At 42.3% G+C, this 19913-nt stretch overlaps 1 protein-coding gene across 3 annotated transcripts in view; it reads right to left on the bottom strand.

Annotated features, from left to right (window-relative positions):
* Positions 1-2759: 2759 nt before the first annotated feature.
* chrm3a (cholinergic receptor, muscarinic 3a) overlaps positions 2760-19913 on the bottom strand; it is an 89279-nt gene continuing 72125 nt past the window's right edge. Inside the window, exons 1-3 of one of the 3 annotated variants that reach the window (XM_084075505.1) lie at positions 17870-17953; positions 13343-13438; positions 2760-6816 (exon numbers count right to left, since the gene is read on the bottom strand). In XM_084075505.1, coding sequence (XP_083931631.1) covers positions 4824-6800 — 1977 coding nt within the window. In that variant the 5' untranslated portion in view covers positions 6801-6816; positions 13343-13438; positions 17870-17953 and the 3' untranslated portion in view covers positions 2760-4823. Of the gene's footprint in view, positions 6817-13342; positions 13439-17869; positions 17954-19913 lie in introns of those variants that run through there. The other 2 variants (XM_084075504.1, XM_084075506.1) reach the window with 2 other exon arrangements.

The following is a 19913-nucleotide window of genomic DNA, read 5'->3' as shown; positions in this document are numbered from 1 at the left end:
AGCTGAATGGGTGGAGAGGCCACCTGGGAATCAGAAGGTCCCTGGTTCGCTCCAGTTACTGCTCCCGGGCACTGTACTGTATTAATAGCACCCACTGCTCCTAATAGTTAGGATGGGTAAAAGTAGACGACAAATTTCACATGTGTATGAATTATGTACAGTGACAAAAACACTCCAAAGGAGCGAGGACTCAATTATTATTATTATTTATTATTATTATTATTAACTAGCCAATAGCAAACATGCACATTAGCTGATAGGCATTTACAATGCTTATGTGATATACCGTAATTAGATAATCATAGATACGTGAGTTCATCAGAGGAAGTTGACGTTAGAGAAAATATACATGACAATAACACCCCCACATCGTCTTAGTCTTAATCTTTACGCAAATTTAACTCAGACAGAGCTGTCTTGTCTTTAGGCACTTGGACAGTTTATAGCCTGATAAACGTCTTTTAAAAAAAAAACACAGACACGAACACTTTGCAGAACGAGCATGCTGGATTTGAAAAGATGTTTTGGATTATTTGATCAGGACATCCCTGCTAAATTTAACATTCATGTCGTGTGTGTGTGTATGGCTTGAGGGACCAATCTGTCTCCTTTTCTCTCTCTCTCCATCCATCTCCTGTGTGTGCGTGCATGTCCAAATTTCCAGTATTTTTCCAACATTTTAAGACAACAGTTCAAAGCCAAACAAGTTTCAAACATGTTCAGGTCAAACATGCTGAATTTGAATAAACCTCTGATGGCAAAATAGAGTTAATAGATAAGACCACACAGAATATGTTTGAGTTCATGTTAAACATGTTGAGGCTTCATGTTTTTGTACGTGCATCATGGAAAACTATAGAGGGGAATAAGCGATGCTTAATTTTACAGTCTGCATACCTTCTACTGTAATTACTAACTACAGGGAAGAAGAGGGTAAGTATCCATAACAATACTGCATCATATAAACTGGTGGGCTATTAAATCCATAAAGTAGCCTATCCAGGAGGTATCACTATTTTCCCATATTTGGTCCCCTGTAATTATTATAATGTACCCATAATTAATTTGCGTATACTGTAATAAATATTACATTTACAACAGTTTCTCATGAATACAAAATTCTTAGTCCATATTCCCAGACTTTGTTTTGTTACCCACAACTACATTATTGTACCCAGTAATTAGATACCCATAATGGCAAAGAATTACACCAATAGCCTATTACTTTAGAAGTCCCACATACTGTACTGTACAAAATTGTTATCACTTTGTTTCCCCCCCAACCCTAGCCCTAACCCTAACTACATTAATTGTACAATGTACTTATTTGGTAAGTAGCCTACCCCTGTACTTACACCAAAATGAGTGGGTTGTAATAATAAATGTACCTTAAAGCAGACTTTCTTTGTGGCTCTAGTCCTGGCTGCTGTGGCCTGCTTGTTCCTGAGGCAGGATTGATCGGCACTTTGCTTGTATACTGAGAATATGTCACATACACAAATATAAGCTTTTCTGGTCTCTGATTATGTTTTACAGTTAATCAGTCATTGTGGTTTAAAACTTCATAATAGTCCCAATCAATTAAAAAAATGGCCCTGTACACCATTCAACTGTCCTGCATGAGACCGGAAATCCTTTTTGGTTCTCTGTGGAGTTTGTTTTGACCCAGTTGGCATGACAACCCACTGCCCACTCACAAAATTAAATGGAATTGACCATTCTGACAGGAAGAAGGTAAAAAAATCAGGAGGACTGCCTGTCTTCCCATCGCTGAGGAATAAGCAGCCAGGATTCAGGCTCAGCAAACAGGGACCTGAAAAAACAAAGAGTCAGAAGCCCCTCACCACTGAACATGTTGGGCATAAAGCTTAAGGTGGAATGAAGACAACTGGTTGTCACTGTCATGGACAATAGTTACATGTTTAATATGTTTAATAATTATGTTTAATAGCATTGTTTGTCTATTGCTCTAAAACTCTGACGATTACTACTGTTGAATGCTGTACGTAACTAACTATCTGCAACTCTATGCAAACATATAGATCGGCTGCTGCATATACCCCTATAGACCAAATATGTGAATATGCAAACATTGTATCTAAGGACCTGAGCTGTGTGTGTGTGTGTGTGTGTGTGTGTGTGTTTCTTTGTTAAAAAACGACAGGAAGGAAGAGGATGATGAGGAGGTCTCCAGCATGGAAGTGGAACTTGAGGAGCTGTTGAAGTTGAACAAAAATGGAACTGGAACACTATAAAATATAAGCTGATAAATGGGTCATCTCTCCTGATTGGCTAAAATTGTCAACCCACCTGAAAATGTATTTTCTGTTAATTAATAATAATGCAGTCCATATGAGTTTCTACATGGTTTGAGTATCTGTACCCGTACTTACTTGTATTTGTTGATACTTTTGACTTTCACTCTCGTACATTTCAAAGACAAATATTGTACATTTGACTGCAATTTGTACATTTAAGTATTTTTTAAAAGCGAGTACTCCAATACAAATTTGTCATAGCAACTTTCATAGTTGAGTAATGTTTGACCAGGAGTATCTATATTTTGACTCGAGGTCATTCCAAGGTCAAAAACACATTACATTTTGACTTGAGCACAAAGATATAACACAAAGCAGATACAGTAAGAACACCTCAAAATATATTGTCTTCATTCAACATATCAACACAACAATACCTTCATGTAATGTCAAAAAATATATAAAAATAAAAATCACAAACATTTTTGTTTGTTTATTGACTTAAAATATGAGTATGATTGGCATACTTGAAATTTAACAAAAGAAAATATCTCTCTCTGTTCATCACTTTAGGTAGTTTACATTCCCAGTGTTGAACTGACGACCTTATATCTGGATGAATTCATATAACATCAATCATATAACACTGGAGCACAGCCATTGGCACACAGCCACAGGATTGATTCTTTTGAATTGTCAATGCACACAGTATGCTTCTCAATACAGCACAGAATCATTAGCATCAAAGCATCAAACTGCCAATCCTTCATTTACAGTAATTCCTCACCATGCTAATTCCTACAGCGTACCGTTTGCCATCAATATCCCTTTATAAAGTTGATAGCCTACCACAACATTACAAGTAAAACTGCTGGGAGGAGCTTACTCCCCCAAGGAGAAAACTGCTGTTGCTCAGGTAAGACAAATCTCTTTCTATAGGTATTACAAATAAAATGTAATAAAATGTTCTTTCTGTTACTATGTGTTACCTCAACACATAACTGTACCCATACAAATCTGTGTAAAATTGCCTGTTAGCTGACTTTTTGAATGGAATCATTTGATGTGGACAATGGTGGTATAGCTATTGGTCAATTATTTTCCAGACATCAATAGTCATAAAAATGCTCTTTGTCTAAACGAAAGTTAGAAGCTTTTGGTCAAATCATAGAACCTAGGACTTGTAGAGAAGAGGGCTTCATATTTGTATATGTTCTTGAAATTATATTTGATCAAATTGTGCTATGGAAGCTTTTGACCTGGCATGGTAGAGCTTTATTCAGCCACTAGATGGTGCCAGTGCTCTACGAAACCGACAACTGCAGGCCTTGTCTACCTGTTCCTCAGGTCAAAGCATTAGACAAATTCAAAAGTAGGCTATAATAAAAACATACAAGTTTGTAAATGGACATCTTGATGTATGAGTGTGTGTGTGTGTGTGTGTGTGTGTGTGTGTGTGTGTGTGTGTGTGTGTGTGTGTGTGTGTGTGTGTGTGTGTGTGTGTAATTGTGTATACAATCAATCATAGTGTATCAGAAATATCCAAATATACACAAACAGTATAGCATCATCATTGTCATAAACATTACTCTGAACATAAAAACCTCAAGTACATAAAGCACAATCAAGCAACGCAATGCACTTATTGTCTCCACCATGTAAACCACGACAATCACATTGAACACAACAGCGGCTCACTGAGTGTGATGCCACACGTAATATTCACAACTCAGTTCACCAGAAGAATAATTTTTTGACTGGCTCAAAAAATCTGAGGAATATTTAGAGACCCAAAAGATTGGTTATTTACAAAATAACAAATCTCTGTTGACACAATGTTAAGGACACAGTTTCATCAGACACAGGAAAGCTATATCCAAGTAAAAAGGCAATGTACAGAAGGATTTCGATAAAAACATTAGCCAAACCACAATGTCAGGTCGAATCAGTACACTATAGAAGCCTATGGACACATAATCTTTTTTTTGTTTGTTTTGGGTTTCAAAAACATACGACAGCCATACAGTTTTGTTTGAAACACAATACTGCTCTGCACCGTACAGATCTAGCTACCCACAGAGAATGTAAGAAAGGTGAATCCCCACTCCCCAAACAACGGTGTCAATTCCCCAGGTGTCCAGTCTTTCTCCTGCAATGCATTTAAAGCCCTTTACGAATACTTTTCACTCAGCTGCACTTGTCTGAAATGAGCTCTTCGAGGACACAAGGCTTTAACGTGTGCGCGCGCGTACACACACACACACACACACACACACACACACACACACACACACACACACACACACACACACACACACACACACACACACACACACACACACACACACACACACACACACACACACACACACACACACACACACACAATAGATCACTATGGTACTGTATTTGTTTTGCAGTGAGCTGCATTGGACATCACAGCAGAAGACAACTCTTGAGAATCTCTGCGCCACAGAAAACACCACACGGTGCCTTGTAATTTGTCATGTCCCAACCAAAAACTGTTGGGAGTTCATCATCAACCACTTTAAAAGACCTGCTCCTTTACGTGGAGTCAATGGGAATCCTCCTGTGGAAGACCACTGACTGTCTCTGCTGGAACTGTTGTTTTCTCCTCTTCTTCTTGTCCCAGCGACAAAGCAGGATCAATTTGAAGGTCGTGCGGAAGGTTTTGTTGCACAGGGCGTAGCACATGGGGTTGACCGTGCTGTTGACGTAGCAGAGCCAGTATCCCAGTGCCCACAGCTTCTCGGGGATGCAACCATTACAGAGAGCGTTGACCAGCACCATGATGTTGTAGGGCGTCCATGTGATGATGAAGGCGAAGAGGATGGCACTGAGTGTCTGAGCTGCCTTCTTCTCCTTCACCAGTGACATGCGCTTACGCTTAGTGATCTGAGTCCGAGCCCGGTTTGCGAAACGCTTCGCCATAGCCGCCTCTTTGAAGGTGATGGGGATGGAAGGGGATTTGTTGGCAATAGTGTTGCTAGCGCCACTGGTGGGAGTGCTGGTGGTTGTCGGGGGACATGAGAGGGAACCTGTTTTGGCAGCAGCCTCGGTGGGAGACATGGATGGGACCTTGCGTGAGGAGAAGCGTTGGTGGTAGCCGTTGCCGTCTGTGTTGTTGGCTTCATCAGGGGTGGTGGCAGCTGTGGTGTTGGCGGTGGCTATAGAGAGAGCGTCTCTGCTATCATCCTCGCCCCTCAGTGGATCCTCCTCAGAGGGCATGTCCAAGTCCTCGGAGGAGGTGAGCTGGGAGTTGACTGCAGCCTTTATTCCGGGTAGGTTGAGAACGATGGAGAAGATGGCATGGCTCTGGGGAATCATCTCCCTGACGCTGCCATCCTCATCCTCTGATGACCCAGAGTGGTCCACCGAGACGCAGGCATCATTGTTGTTCCAGCTGTCGCTGCTGCTCTGGTCCGGGTCCTTATCTCCTCCTGGTCGTGCACTGCCAGGCCTCCAGGAGCGAATACCAGGCCAGCAGTGAAAGTGGCTGGCCAGCCCCCGACAGGAGCCCTTATGGGCCGACCTGGTCAGTTCATAGCTGCTGCAGCTCCGAGAGCTCCCTGTCTGGTGGTGGACAAAACGACCTCTCTCTCCCCCACCAGTCCCGCTTCCTCCCATTGCTCCTCGAACCCCCAAACCGCCCTGCAACCCGGCCAGTTCCTTCGAGCGGTTCTGGGTCTCTCTGTAAATCCGCCAGTAGAGGACACTCATGATCGTTACTGGCAGGTAGAAGGCGGCCATGGCTGTGCAGAAGGTTATCGTAGGCTCTGTGAGGAACTGGATGTAACATTCATCAGAGGGCACAGTCCTTTCCCCCACAAAATACTGCCAGAGCAGGATGGCCGGGGCCCAGAGAACCAGAGAAACAAACCAGGCCATGCCGATCATTATCCCAGCCCGCTTGGTGGTCCGTTTGGCCCGGTAGGTCAGAGGTCTGGTGATCGAAAAGTACCGGTCAAAGCTGATGACCAACAGGTTCATGACGGATGCATTGCTGGCCACGTAGTCTATTGCCAGCCACATGTCACAGGCCCAGCTGCCCATAGCCCATTTGCCCATGACTAGATAAATTGTGTATAGGTTCATGGAGAGCACACCGATGATGAGGTCAGCCACTGCGAGGCTCAGCAGGAAGTAGTTGTTGACCGTCTTCAGCTGGCGGTTGACCTTAAAGGACACCACTACCAGGATGTTGCCAATGATGGTGATCAGAGACAAGGAGCCCGTCAGCAAGACGATGAGGACAACTTGCCACAAAGGGTGCCCCCCCAGGGGCTCATATGCCCTGGTTAAGGTCCCTGTCCCATTGGCTGGCTCCGAGGTCTGGTTAAAAAGCCCATCAAAGAAGGAGGAGTTGTCATCCGGGTTGGCCAGGTGAACCATCGACCAGGGGTCTCTTCCAGCTCCTCCTTGGTGGAGAGCATTGGATTGTGGGTAGGCTCCCGTACCCGGAGGAGAGGTGACGGCAGTCACAAAAAGGCCTGGTTCTGTGCTGCTGTTGGCGCTCATCATAAGGTCCTGGCATATTCTGCAGAGAAGGACAGGAGAGGAAGAACAAAAGGAGATGACAACAGAAAGAAGGAAAACAGCATGCAGGGAAGGGGGAAAAGAAGGAAGGGGTGACAAAAAACAAAGGGAAAGGGAAAGCGGGGGGAGGCAAGAGAAAGAGGAGGAGAATGAATGAATAACAGTAGATTTTAGGTGGTAAAATTGCAATTTGACTGCCTGTCCAGTAGGTGAGGCTATTAGCTCACTTGAGTCGGTCTAATTTCAATGAACATGCTATTTCTGAGATTGGCTTCCATTTCTTATTAAACTGATCCCATTTGTAAGCCATCTGTTATTTTAAATATAACTCTGTGGTTAATGCCACATATTCAACTAGAAAAAGTGCTCCTTAGAGCACAGGTCTCCGCCAGGTCAGGTAGGTTATTGTGGACCAGCAATGTTGATGGAATATGAAGAATAGATAGATCCATCTTCATCACATGACTATAGAGATAATGTGTAACGATTTGCATGATGTTTGGACAAAATCTGTAGGAGTAATATTTAAAAAAAAAAAAGAAAAGAAAGATTCGGCCTCCTGGTGGCGCTATAATAGGGCAATGTCAAAAAGGGTGGCATTTGTTCCTCAACGTAGTGCGAACGTGCAATCGGACGCTACGTTCATGATTTGAGGCATTTTGTTCAAAACGGGCCACTCCTGCAAACTTTAGATGTCAATCTTAGCCAATCAGGATGGAATATTAAAAATGTAACAGATCCGTCTTGATCACATGACTAAAGAGATCATTTGTACCGATTTGCGTGAGATTTTGATAAAATCTGAAGGAGTAATATAAAAGAAAATGTTTTACATAAGTCAGCCTCCTGGTGGCGCTATAAAAGGCAGGTGTGAAAAAGCAGGGGAAAGGTTTTCCTTGGCCTCTAGGGTTTGCGCATACAAAGTTTTACGCAGATTGGTGCAGTTATAGGTAAAAGTGCGAATCGGCCTTGTTATAGCGCCACCATGAGGCTGATCTGGAAAAAAGTGGCATTTATTCCTCGTCCGAGTGGGAATTTGCGTGCAAAATTTCACGGAAATCACACTCTGTGTTCATGATTAGAGGCATTTTGTTCAAAATTGAGCACTCCTGCAAACTTTGGAAGCCAATATTAGTGTCAGGATGGAATATGAAAAATCTGAAAGACCTGTTTCGCATGATGTTTGGACAAAGATCTGTAGGAGTAATATTAAAAAAAAAGTTTTGCAAAAAGCGACCTCCTGGTGGCGCTATAACAGGCTGATCTGAAAAATTCGGGGCATGTTCCCTGCCTTCGGCCTGGCGGAGACAATTACTGCCTCAACTTGAATGGATGATGGGTACGGGCAACATGACAGGTCTATCTAACTCCATGGGCCAGCGCCCAATGCCTAATAATTTCAGTCTGTGACATTCCATAAAAGATGATCTCAGAAGATGGTCTGCCTATCTATATGCCAATCACTAATAATAACTTAATTTCACTGAGAGGAGACAGACTGGAACACGTAGATGACATTTGCACAAGCACAATCAACCGCAGTGTGTGCATGCAGTACGTATGGGGTTTGTATGTACAGTACGTCTCAATGTGTGTATACCAAAAGTATGCTCCCATCACCACAGTGATGAAATAAGAAATAAGAAAAAGAGAACGGAGGGCGAGTGTTGAAGACAGAGAGAGACAAAGAAAAAGGGAGATAAATACCAACACATCTACATCACAGTTTCCCAAATAGTGGGTCGGGACCCGTGTGTGTGTCGCATTTTCATGGGTCGCGGATAATGTATCCCCTACTTTTTCATTTCCTACTTTTAGTTTTTTTGAATTATAATTGTTATGCTATTTCAACCCCCCCCCTCCCCCCCCAAAAAAAACACAATTTGTCATGATTTTTTTTTTTAAATCCTTAAATATATATTCCTTAAATTAGGGGAAAAAAATAATTTAAAAAATAGTGAAAATAGCAGATCTACAAGCTCACAACGCGTCGCATCGCTACATGCTGTGAGCGTGTAGATTGGCTATAGAGAGAGAGACATAGAGAGCATCATCACATTTTGTAACAAAAACTTGGGACTGAATTTAGTGAATGGTAATATGTCTGCCAAGTATATGTCTTGGCAAGGAGAGTAGGGAAATCAAGAGGACAATAGCAGCTAGTCGCCTCAACAACTCTCAATCCAACTCACAAAGAAGACATTATTAACTACAGTTAGGTCTCTGCTCTCTATACCATACTCTCTCTCTCTCTCGCACACTCACGCACTTGTATGCCAGTTATTCCCCACTTTTGGCAGCACTCTGATTTCAGAAATCCCTTTCGGATGAGCAGTAGATGCTTGGCTTCCCACACGGGAGACTCAGGTTTGAATCCTGGTTGTTACATTGGTGAGTATTGGGTTTCCCGGTGGAGGGGAGGTCAAAGGGGGGTGAATTTAACATAGTAAGCCTGCCAGTCTATCATCTCCCCTCCCTTTGTGGACATTTTAAAATCTACAGTAAACATAAAATCTTAACCTACACAAATCCACGGAGCGCTGCCCTGTAGGTGGCGCCACCATTTGCTGCGGTCAGCTGCTGCCGCGGTTCTGTCCGTCTGTTGACGTTACTCTTTACCTGCTTGGTTTATTACTAACTTTTACTAACTAACACTAACTTGGTTGTAAAAAACAAAGTCACCAAACTGCAGTGACTAACAGCATGAGTACCTGGCTGGATTGACGACGTTGACTGACACCGCGGCAGCAGCTGACTGAGTCTGACACCGCAGCAATGGTTGCGCCACCTACAGGGCAGAGCTCCGTGGATTCGTGTATACTGACATCGGGACGCCGGGTTGAAAGTAATTCAAATATTAGTTGTCGTTAGTGGTGGAAAAAGTACTCAAATTCTTTACTTAAGTAAAAGTACCAATACTGCAATATAAAAATACTCTGTTACAAGTAAAAGTCCGGAATTAAAAATTGACTTGGGTAAAAGTACAAAAGTATTGGCATCAAAATGTACTTAAAGTACCAAAAGTAAAAGTACTAAATATATACTAAATCTGAAAAGTAACTAGTAACTAAAGTGTTCAAGTATATGTAGTGGAGTAAAAGTGCGATATTTGCCTCTGAGATGTAGTGGAATAGAAGTAAAAGTATAGGAAATTGGAAATACTCAAGTAAAGTACAAATACCTCAGCATTGTACTTAAGTACAGTACTTAAGTAAATGTACTTAGTTACTTTCCACCATTGGTTGTCGGCTACAGCATTTGTAATGACCAGATGAGTGTGCACTGTGCACAACGTTGTGATTTGCTTGTCCCAAAATGGCACACCTGTATTTGTCTCACGGCACACCAGTGTGCCTCGGCGCACCTTTGGGAACCACTGAAGTAAATCATTGCTGCAATAAAGTTATCTAGATAGGCAGGCAGCGCTCACACTGAGGAGGGTCGATACAGAAGCGTCGCTGCATCTAAAACGCCTGTAGGCAGGCAGGTACAGGGATTACTGCATCAGGTAAAACAGCAGAGACAGAGTGGGGCTGCGTACGTGCCTCACGGGTGATCAATAGGCTATTATAAATTAATGGATTCAAGCAAGACAACATTGCGCTCCTGCTCTATTTTTCTACCAAAACTAAAAAAGCAAATGTTCTGAAATGTCTGTATGACTGTACATGACTGGGCCTTTCTGTGTGGTGTTTGCATGTTCTGCCCGTGTCCCCTAGGGTAGGTACCCTCACAAAAAACATGCAGTAATCCTGGTCTCTATACTGCCTCCCCCTGGTCAGCCGGGGCGCCCGATGGAGGGGAAAGGAACTGGTTGGAATAACGTGTTCCTTCCACGCGCTACGTCCTATGGGAAACTCCCCCCTGTCAGGTGATAAGAAGCGGCTTGCTAGCTCCTCATGCATTGAAGGGGGCATGAGCTCAGTTATGGGCTCTCCCTAGGCTGGCAGAGGGAGAGTAGCACCCAGGATTACATAGGCAATTGGCACAAAATGGGTTACAAAATCGTGGGATAAAAATTTTAGTTAAATAAAAAATAAAATATAGACTACATTTCACAATGACAATATTCAAGATGATCTCTGACACTCCAAGTACTACTATCAGGAGGCTGCCACACTGCAGGCATATATGTACATGCACACAGTGGTGAAAAGTAACTAAGTACTTAAGTACAAATTTGAGGAATTTTTCCTTTACTGGAGTATTTTCAATACTTTGACTTCTAGCCTACTCCACTACAGTAGACTACATCTCAGAGACAAATATCGTACTTTTTACTCCACTATAATTATTTGAAAACAGTTACTAGTTACTTGATTTTGATTATTATTACAAAACATGCATTAACCACTTCAGCCCTACAGTATATGCATACTTAGGCTATTTAAAAATAGCCTATCTACAAGCTCACAATGCGTTGCAAAGCAACGCATTCTAGATCTGCTATTTTTATTTTTTTAATGGGACATTCTGCAAAATGAGTACTTTTAATTTCAGCAATTCAGTATGATTACTTTTGTACTTTTACTCAGGTAAATGTTGAATACCGGACTTTTATTTGAGTATTTCTACATTGTGGAATTGGAATTTTTACTTAAGTACAAAATGTGAGTACTTATTCCACAACTGCTCCTACTACTATTATCAGGAGGCTGCCACACTGCAGGCATATACATGCACACACAGTCATGTGCGTGTGCACACTGTGAATAAATGAACCACATGAACCCTAGCATCACCATTCTGGGACAAACATTTGGCAAAAAAAAATGCCGATCTTTTCGGCGAATAGATTTGATGTGGAAGGGGTAAAAAGGGGGCCTTTGGAGTGCAAGGACTCAACAAAGTATAGGTTTAAATTGGTTAACAATCAGAGGATGCATAAATGAATGGATGAGAAACACACATGCATGCATATATACCATTCATACATGTGTGTGTGAATGCACACACGCACACGCACACCATCTAGTTGTGTGTGTGGATTCTGTGGAACAAAATCTCTTCCACTCTTGCTTTATTTTTTTATCAGCATCTATGCATGTAAAGGATGCCTCAAGCCAGACACAATACAACAAAGACCAAAGGAAAAAAACAATCTGAGGTACTGCAAATAAATACAAACACAAATTAAAAACACAAAGCATGAAAACTTGGAACAAGCTTAAAACCAGCATGCCTTAGACAAGCTTAAGGAGCTCTGCCTTTAATGATGAATAACCGCCTGCCTCACCAAACATGGCGCACTTTCAAAATCCTTATAAAGCGTGTTGATGTGCTATACTAATGAGCGCTGAACACTATGAAACTGGCAATCATTCTGAGAGAGCCAAACGTGCCCTTGTGCAGATAATGGCTCTGTCGGTATGAGGCAATCAGCCCTTCAGCCGCAATCCTAGGACCTACTATAAGCAGAGAGGGAGGCAAAAACATCAAATAAAAAAATAAATAAACGAGAGCACAGCAGCGTGCTGAAGCTCCTGTCTGGGGAATATGGCTGTGGGAGGCTTGCATGATGGGGTGGGTTGGGGGCAGGTCTTGAGGGAGAGCAGCCAAATGTCAGACTACCTGTGCATCCTCATGCCAGATTTATACATTACCTCGTCGTACAACGGTGTTCTGCGCCAAAAATAGCCGATCTACGTACAAGCAAGCGTGTGTCAGACCCACGTGACAGTTCACCAGGGCCACGGGGTGGGGGTAGGGGTGTAGGATTTAGTCCTCAAATGCCTTCATATGACAAGCTGCAGTAAAAGTACAATTTAGGCATTTAGCAGACGCTCTTATCCAGGGCAACTTACAAGTGCAAAATCGCAATAAGCATGACCTCTAGTCAATAAACTTGGATATCAGGTAAACGGTGAGCCTAGCATCTGTCTATAAACATTCTAACATTTGTGGTCAAGAGAAATCTAAGAATCCAAAACATGAGAACATGTAACCAAGATACATCTACATAGTAAGCTAGCATCAAGGAGGGATACGAGGAGAGTGAATTGCTAGGGAGTCGGGTGGAGTCTGAAGAGGTGAGTCTTCAGGCTATGGCGGAACATTGGGAGTGAGTCTGTAGGTCTGACTGCGATTGGGTTTATTTCACAGTTTAGGAGCCAGGATGAAGAAGAGCCTGGGAAGTGTGGAGCGGGAGAGCATTCCTGTGTTAACTGATCTAAGTGAGCGGGAAGGGTTGTAGGGTTGGGTCAAGTCTTGAAGGTATGGGGTGCCATGCCTTTGGTTGTAGGCCAGCATCAGTGTTTGGTATTGGGTGCGGGCAGCAACTGGAAGCCAATGAAGGGAGCGGAAAAGAGGGGAGACGTGCTATTCTTGTCTGGTTGAAGACCAGGCGTGCAGTGGCATTCTGAATCATTTGGAGGGGCTTAAGTGAGCATGCAGGGAGGCCAGTAAGGAAGGTGTTACAGTAGTCACGCTTTGATATGACGTGCCTTGAAGGACAGACTGTCCAGAACAACACAGTTGGAAGAGAAGCAACCAGGGAGTTGTCAATAGAAGCATGGGGCAGGACTTACCTGTGTAGAAGAGAAGCTCAGTCTTATCTGTGTTGAGCTAGAGGTGGTGGGAATACATCCACTGTGAGATGTTAGCCACGCATGCAGCGATGCAACCTGAGTGGCAGAGGGGGGGGGGGGGGTTTGTAACGATGTGGTAAGGTGACAGTGATATCAGAGACACGTTTGTCGTGTTATGCAAATTGATCATGTAGTGTATACTGGACATATTTGCATTATGCACGTAGAAGCGTGTCCATCCATCCGTTGATCCGTTCACTTGCCTTCAATCAATTTATTTACATGCACTGCATTGCATGTTCATTATGTTGGTACTGTATGCGTTCATGCATACATAATGTGTGCATGTAGCCAGATGCATGGATGCATGTACATACGTACACTACACAGCATCATGCATACTGTAGATATACTACATACAGTACCAACATACATAGCAACAGGTATGTACATAGTACATAACAAAATGAATACATACATGCATAAATTAGGGCTGGGACTCGATTAAAAAAATGAATCTAATTAATTAGAGGCTTTGTAATTAATTAATCAAAATTAATCGCATGTTTAATCGCATTTCAATATTAGACCTGAGAAGCAATTTCTTTTCAGTTAAAACAGATTTTGGTATATGAGTGAATCAATGAGTGAATACATAAGTTTAAGCAACACAAAATAGTTCTGCACAAAACCGTGTTTTTATCCACGCTTCCATCCGAGTTTTTTAAATCTAAATTTCCCATCCACTGGGCCAAGCAAAGCAGTCTGATCGGCTTGCGTGCACTGGGGTGTGTTGGCTGCACTGGATGATCGGTACGCCTGAAACTCGTCCAGTGAGAAAGTTTCTGTGGTGCATAAACTAAGCGCGATTAAAATGCGATTTTTTTTTTTTTATCGCGTTAATTTTCTGTAATTAATTAATCGAAATGAATCAGTTAAAGTCCCAGCCTTAGCATAAATACATGCGTACGCATACATACATACATACATACATACATACATACATACATACATACATACAGTACATACAGTACATACAGTACATACATACATACATAAATACAAATATTGTAGATGCATGTTAGTATGTACTGTACAGTATATACTGTATGTATATGCATAATGTTACAGTACAACTATTACTCCTTTAGTAGAAAGCAAAAAAGGTATAGTGATAGGGCCCTTGCTGATTCCTTATAGCAATGAGTATACTCAAACTAATTTCCATTACCAATCCCCTGGGGACACAAATTGGCTGCACAGCACAGAGAGGGAGGCTCCTATCCAGCTTATTTTCCCCTGAAATTGAATTCTAGCATTGGGCAGATGCGAACTGCCTTTTGCCTATGACAACATCCTCTTTCGACATGGGTGAATGGAGGGGTGGGCCAGTTAGACGCCTTGGCGAGCTGTTGCCATTATCAGTGAGGAAACTCCAAAGCCACCATAAACCTGGCACCTTATACATACAGTATCTAACTGCCAAGCACGTACTGGTGCGAATGTTTCAGGGAAACAACAGGATCAATAAAAAATGTCCCGCCTCCTGTCGAAACTTGTACCCTGATATTTTGAGGCATTTGTGGCAGCGGAGTGAGACACAGTAATCTAAGTCGCCAGAAACCAGAGAGCCTAACTTACTGTAAATGTTAGATGACTAATTCAAGCCCTTTCAGCTTTTTATTCAAAAAGGGAAAAAAGGAGGACGGACAAATGATGTACCGGTAATGATGATTGCTGTACCATTTAACATTGCATGCATGGTTGATTAATCACAGAATGAGTTAACATTAGCTAATTCATCATAATATGATTGGCATATTACCCAACAATATGCCCGACTCATTTAAAGGGTCTATTTTGTAAATTTCAATAGCTGTTCAATTAAGATGGTTCAAGACAGAAGAATTAGATTTTAAGATTTTCTTTTAAATCCTTACTATTATTGTTCCCTCCCTAACTCCCCATCAGCTGCCAATAAATGGATGAACAATAATGTTTTAAAGCTAAATGAGGACAAAACTGAAATCCACTTAATTAGTCCCAAAAACAATAGCGACATGTTTCCAAACAGCCTTGTGAATCCAGTGCCCTTGGTGAGGTTTAAGTTGTCATGTGTACGTCCTAATACCAAATGAACCTAATTAGTGCCCATGTTGATCTTAAAATGAGGTGTCGTCTGGACCAAACAGCATGGCCACCTTTCCTTTCCATGTGATGTTTCTTTTTCCCCCTGTGCCTCCTGACATCATTAGGCATTACAATATTGTAGTACTTCTATCCAGTTCTGACACACTAATCATTGTTTGGAAAAGCTTGTACTAAATTGTCTATAATAAAACTTCAGCTGTACCTCACCAGTTAGCAAAAAGAGATAATTTGAATAGCAATGATATTAAATTGTCTATAGTAAAACTCCAGCTGTATACCTCACCAGTTAGCAAAAAGAGATAATTGGAATAGCAATGTTCTCAACCATAACAATGATACAGATTGCTACCATATGCACATGAAAGTGATCATGGCGCCAATGACTTTTTCTATAGTGATGATGCTAATGATGTTTTTATTCTACAACAGGTACAGTAGTTCCAACCAAGCAATCTGATTCTTTGAAATCGTCTCTCTACCCGTGCTCAAACGAGCATGACAGCACACCTAGCCGTTCTCAAATGAAAATAATGAAAATATTAAAATCTGCTGTGTTGATCAGACAGAGTCTCGGCAGTGGCTAGCAGTTTGCATGGGAAGTTTTGCAGAAGTGGTAGCTAAATCGTCAAATATCTTTAATTACAACGAGATTGAGCTAACAGTTACGTTTTGTTTCTCTATGTGATGTTCTCTAAAGTTTTCTAGCGCTAACTGGACTGATTAGAATACTCCAAAGACACTCTATTGAGCAAGCCTATTCAACTGCCAGATCTGGGCAGTATAACAATTGCAAATGGATTTTTGATAGGGGGTCTTTGGCACGGAAAAGTTTGAGAAGCACTGATTTAAACCACAGCCCTGCCTAACAGCATGTAATTGGTGAGTAAATGAATGTGGGTAACGAGATAGATTTCGGCGAGGAATGTGATCTGCCGCTTGGTGCCACTGTGGTGTCTGCTCGCTGGAGTTATTGATCTGGTTCTATTGACCGAACTGTCGTCGCTATCGGGCAGAATCCTCTTATCTCCATATTTTAACTTTTTGTGTTTTTCCGTAAATTAACACCCTACTTGATCATACTACAGTGTCACACAAAAGTATCAAAAGTAGCAGATCTACAAGCTCGATACGCGACATGAAGCGACGCGTTTTGAGCTTGTCGATCTGCTACTTTTGCTGTTTTTTAATGTGAATCCTGAAAAGTAACTGTTTTGGACATATGAGGTTTCCACCCGACAGAGAGAGATGATGGCTTGCTTGTAAAGCGATACATGAAGTACAAAGATTCTGACCACACAAATTCTATTACATTTTTTTGCTGTTCGGCAGAAACCTTGTAACTCCACGATTTTACGATTTTTTAAAATGCCTATTTTCATGCAAAAGAAGGGGAAATGGCTGAGCTTGGAGATTAGCTATTTTCCCTATTTTATAAAAATATTGACAAATGTTGAAGTTTATAATGACATGTCCAAATTAGTCTCTTTGTGGGTTTGATAGATATTCAACCAATGAAAAGTATTAACAAGAGCTTGATATTTTTTTTCCCATTTCCTGAAAAGTAACACGTTTTGAACATACAAGGTTTCCACCCGACAGTGACGATCACCAGGGGATGATGTGTCCTCCATTTGTAATTGCTTTGGCTCGATTACACGGAAAGCATGGTATAGCCATTTCTGGAACCAGAGATATGGGCTGCCTCATGGAGCCCTTTTTTTTTTTAATGAATTTGGGAAACAATACTGTGTGGTGTATTGACCTATTCAGGCTCCATTCAGCTGATATCAAAAAAGCAGCTGTGCTTTTCCCATGGTCTACATGCAAGCTGAAAGTTTGGCAACACGGGTGGTCATTTATAAGGCGGTTTTGTTTATAAAATAAAATCACAAAAATCACAAAAAGAAAATTCTGTCATTATATATACTGTTGAAGGGCAAACACAACAACATAAAATGACTCTGTATATCGTTGTGCAGCATTATCTGAGTATTCTGAAACCAAGCACTGTGACTGGAAAAGACCATGCAGTATAACATTATTTATAGTAGTGAACATTCTACTCAAAGAGAAAACAAAATCCCCCCACTTTTGTGTTTACAGTGCAAGGTTTGCCTGTGCATTGTTTTAGAAAACAAGAGCTGTAGTGAAGATTTGTCCTAAATATTGGTGTAAATATAGGTATTTTCCATAATTTTTCAACCGGCATGAGGGTAACTATTCCTTTAAAGTAGAGAGCAGGTAAGACCTACTGTAGCTGCTAGTCTGCCTTGAGACTTACTGAGTCACGGCTTGTGTCTGTACAATGAAGTACGGGCTTACCCTCACAGTGCCTTAATACCAGGAAGCAGTTCATTGTAATTAGTCTACCCTAACCTTGTTTACTTTCCTTTATGACCACGGGCAGCCAAGGGAACTGCTTTCATTGAGCCGTCTTTAGCAGAGATCCAGATGACCAGCATGGTGCCTCGACGATACTACTTACACTGGCACTGCCTGCCAACCCTAAACAGAAAGGCTTATTATTAAAATGTTATGCAGGATGTCAGCAATAAGTGTGTGCTAGATCTAGATCGAGCACGACTCTCACATAAACATCACGTCTAAGTGGATTGACACTTCTGCAGCTTTTGTGACACTACACAAGAAAGAGGACAGATAACACATCAGTTCATTCAATATGTCTGTAGAACAGTCTGGCTCAAGTGTCAAGGAGGTAGGTAGGCAGACTCAGCAGATTGTGTAGAGGTGAAGATTTCACCTTATATGTAGATACACATAAAATGTCCTTTTGTTAATTAATTAGTATATATACTGTACATATACATTTGTACATGAAGTAGTATGTTGATGTTCCTGGCCTGAAGGTGGATCCTGGCTGATGCAGCAGACCTGGAAAGGGCGAGGTAAGGTGGAGGGAGAGGAGGGCACTGGGTGGTGTTGTTGACATCTGCAAGGGACTTGTGCGATTTCACACACACATATCCTGACCTCCGTGTGGTGGGTCTCTCAGTAGCTTTTGACAGCCTCTGTAACAATCCTGCCGGAACTCACTGGAGGCTGTGCCCAGACACCACTGTGTCTGCATGCATATGCTGAAGAGAGTTTGAGAGAGAGAGCAGGGCCAGGAATATGTCAAACCTAATGGCTAGAGGACTACATGCTGGCATATGCCTCTTCTGCATTCTTAAATCTGAGGGTGGATTCGGTCCAAAGAACGCATTGTTTCTACGCCAAAACAGAAGCCTGCTTACCACCATGGATATTAGCTCCAGTTTTATGTTGGATGTCAGTGTGGCACACATCAAAACACAGGATGTACATTAAATTTAACACAGTGACAGCTCATCCTTAACAACTCTCACAATCCAAACTATGAAATACCACCGTATCTCCCACGTGCTAGTCTTACTCTGAGCCTGACCCCTCGTCTCGCTCCTCACGCCTGTGCTTCAATACAACCCAACAGCAGGTCCTATACACATTTCCGTTTGAGCGATAGACTATCACGATCAATCCTTAAAAGGAAGCGTGGCCAACTGCCTATTGAACAGGCACTCGAACCAGCGGGGTAGGGAGAGAAAACACACACTCACTCCTATGTAAACAGGCCTCTGCATGAGAGGAAGAGAAAGAGAGAGAGAGATAGAGAGAAGGGGGAGGGTTCACTGCTGGAGGCAGAGATGTGGGGTTGTGAAAAGGGGTACGGTGGAGCAAGTGAGCGTGAAGGGAGGGAGCGTCGATGGCTTGGAATGTGCTGGACGGAGGAAGCCTCCTCAGTTGCAGAGCGTACAACAGTCATCTAAGCAGTGGGTTATTGTGTTTATGTGAGAGGAGAGGTACAGAACGGCCCTCTCTTAAGGCTCAGGACAGAGGTGCTTCTCTTTGTCAGATGATGGAGACCATGCCTGTGTCAGCTGGTGCTGCACTTCTACACACGGATACAGTACATGTGCGCACACATACACACATGTATGAGAGTGTGTGTGCGCATGATACAGGCATGGTATGCACATGCATGCACTCACTCTTGCACATGCACACAAGCACATTCTGGAACACACATATGCATGAGCAATCCATGAAGCAATACACACGGTTTCCTCTCCTTCTCACACATACTGCACACACGCACGCACGCACGCACGCACACACACACACACACACACACACACACACACACACACACACACACACACACACACACACACACACACACACACACACACACACACACACACACACACACACACACACACACACACACACACACACACACACACACACACACAATTGGGGATCCTATGCAGATCTGACTGAGGGGGTAACTTACAGGAAAATAAATTATCCTATTAAAGAATACGGCACATTTTCACATTAAGGTAGGGCAATAACGGACAACTTCAGATATTTAGGCTAC

The sequence above is a fragment of the Gymnoscopelus microlampas genome (genome assembly GCF_963454915.1).
Source record: "Gymnoscopelus microlampas genome assembly, chromosome: 13".
Lineage (NCBI taxonomy): Eukaryota > Metazoa > Chordata > Actinopteri > Myctophiformes > Myctophidae > Gymnoscopelus > Gymnoscopelus microlampas.
Note: the sequence above shows the minus strand (reverse complement) of the source record. Positions and strands in the feature narration are given on the sequence as shown.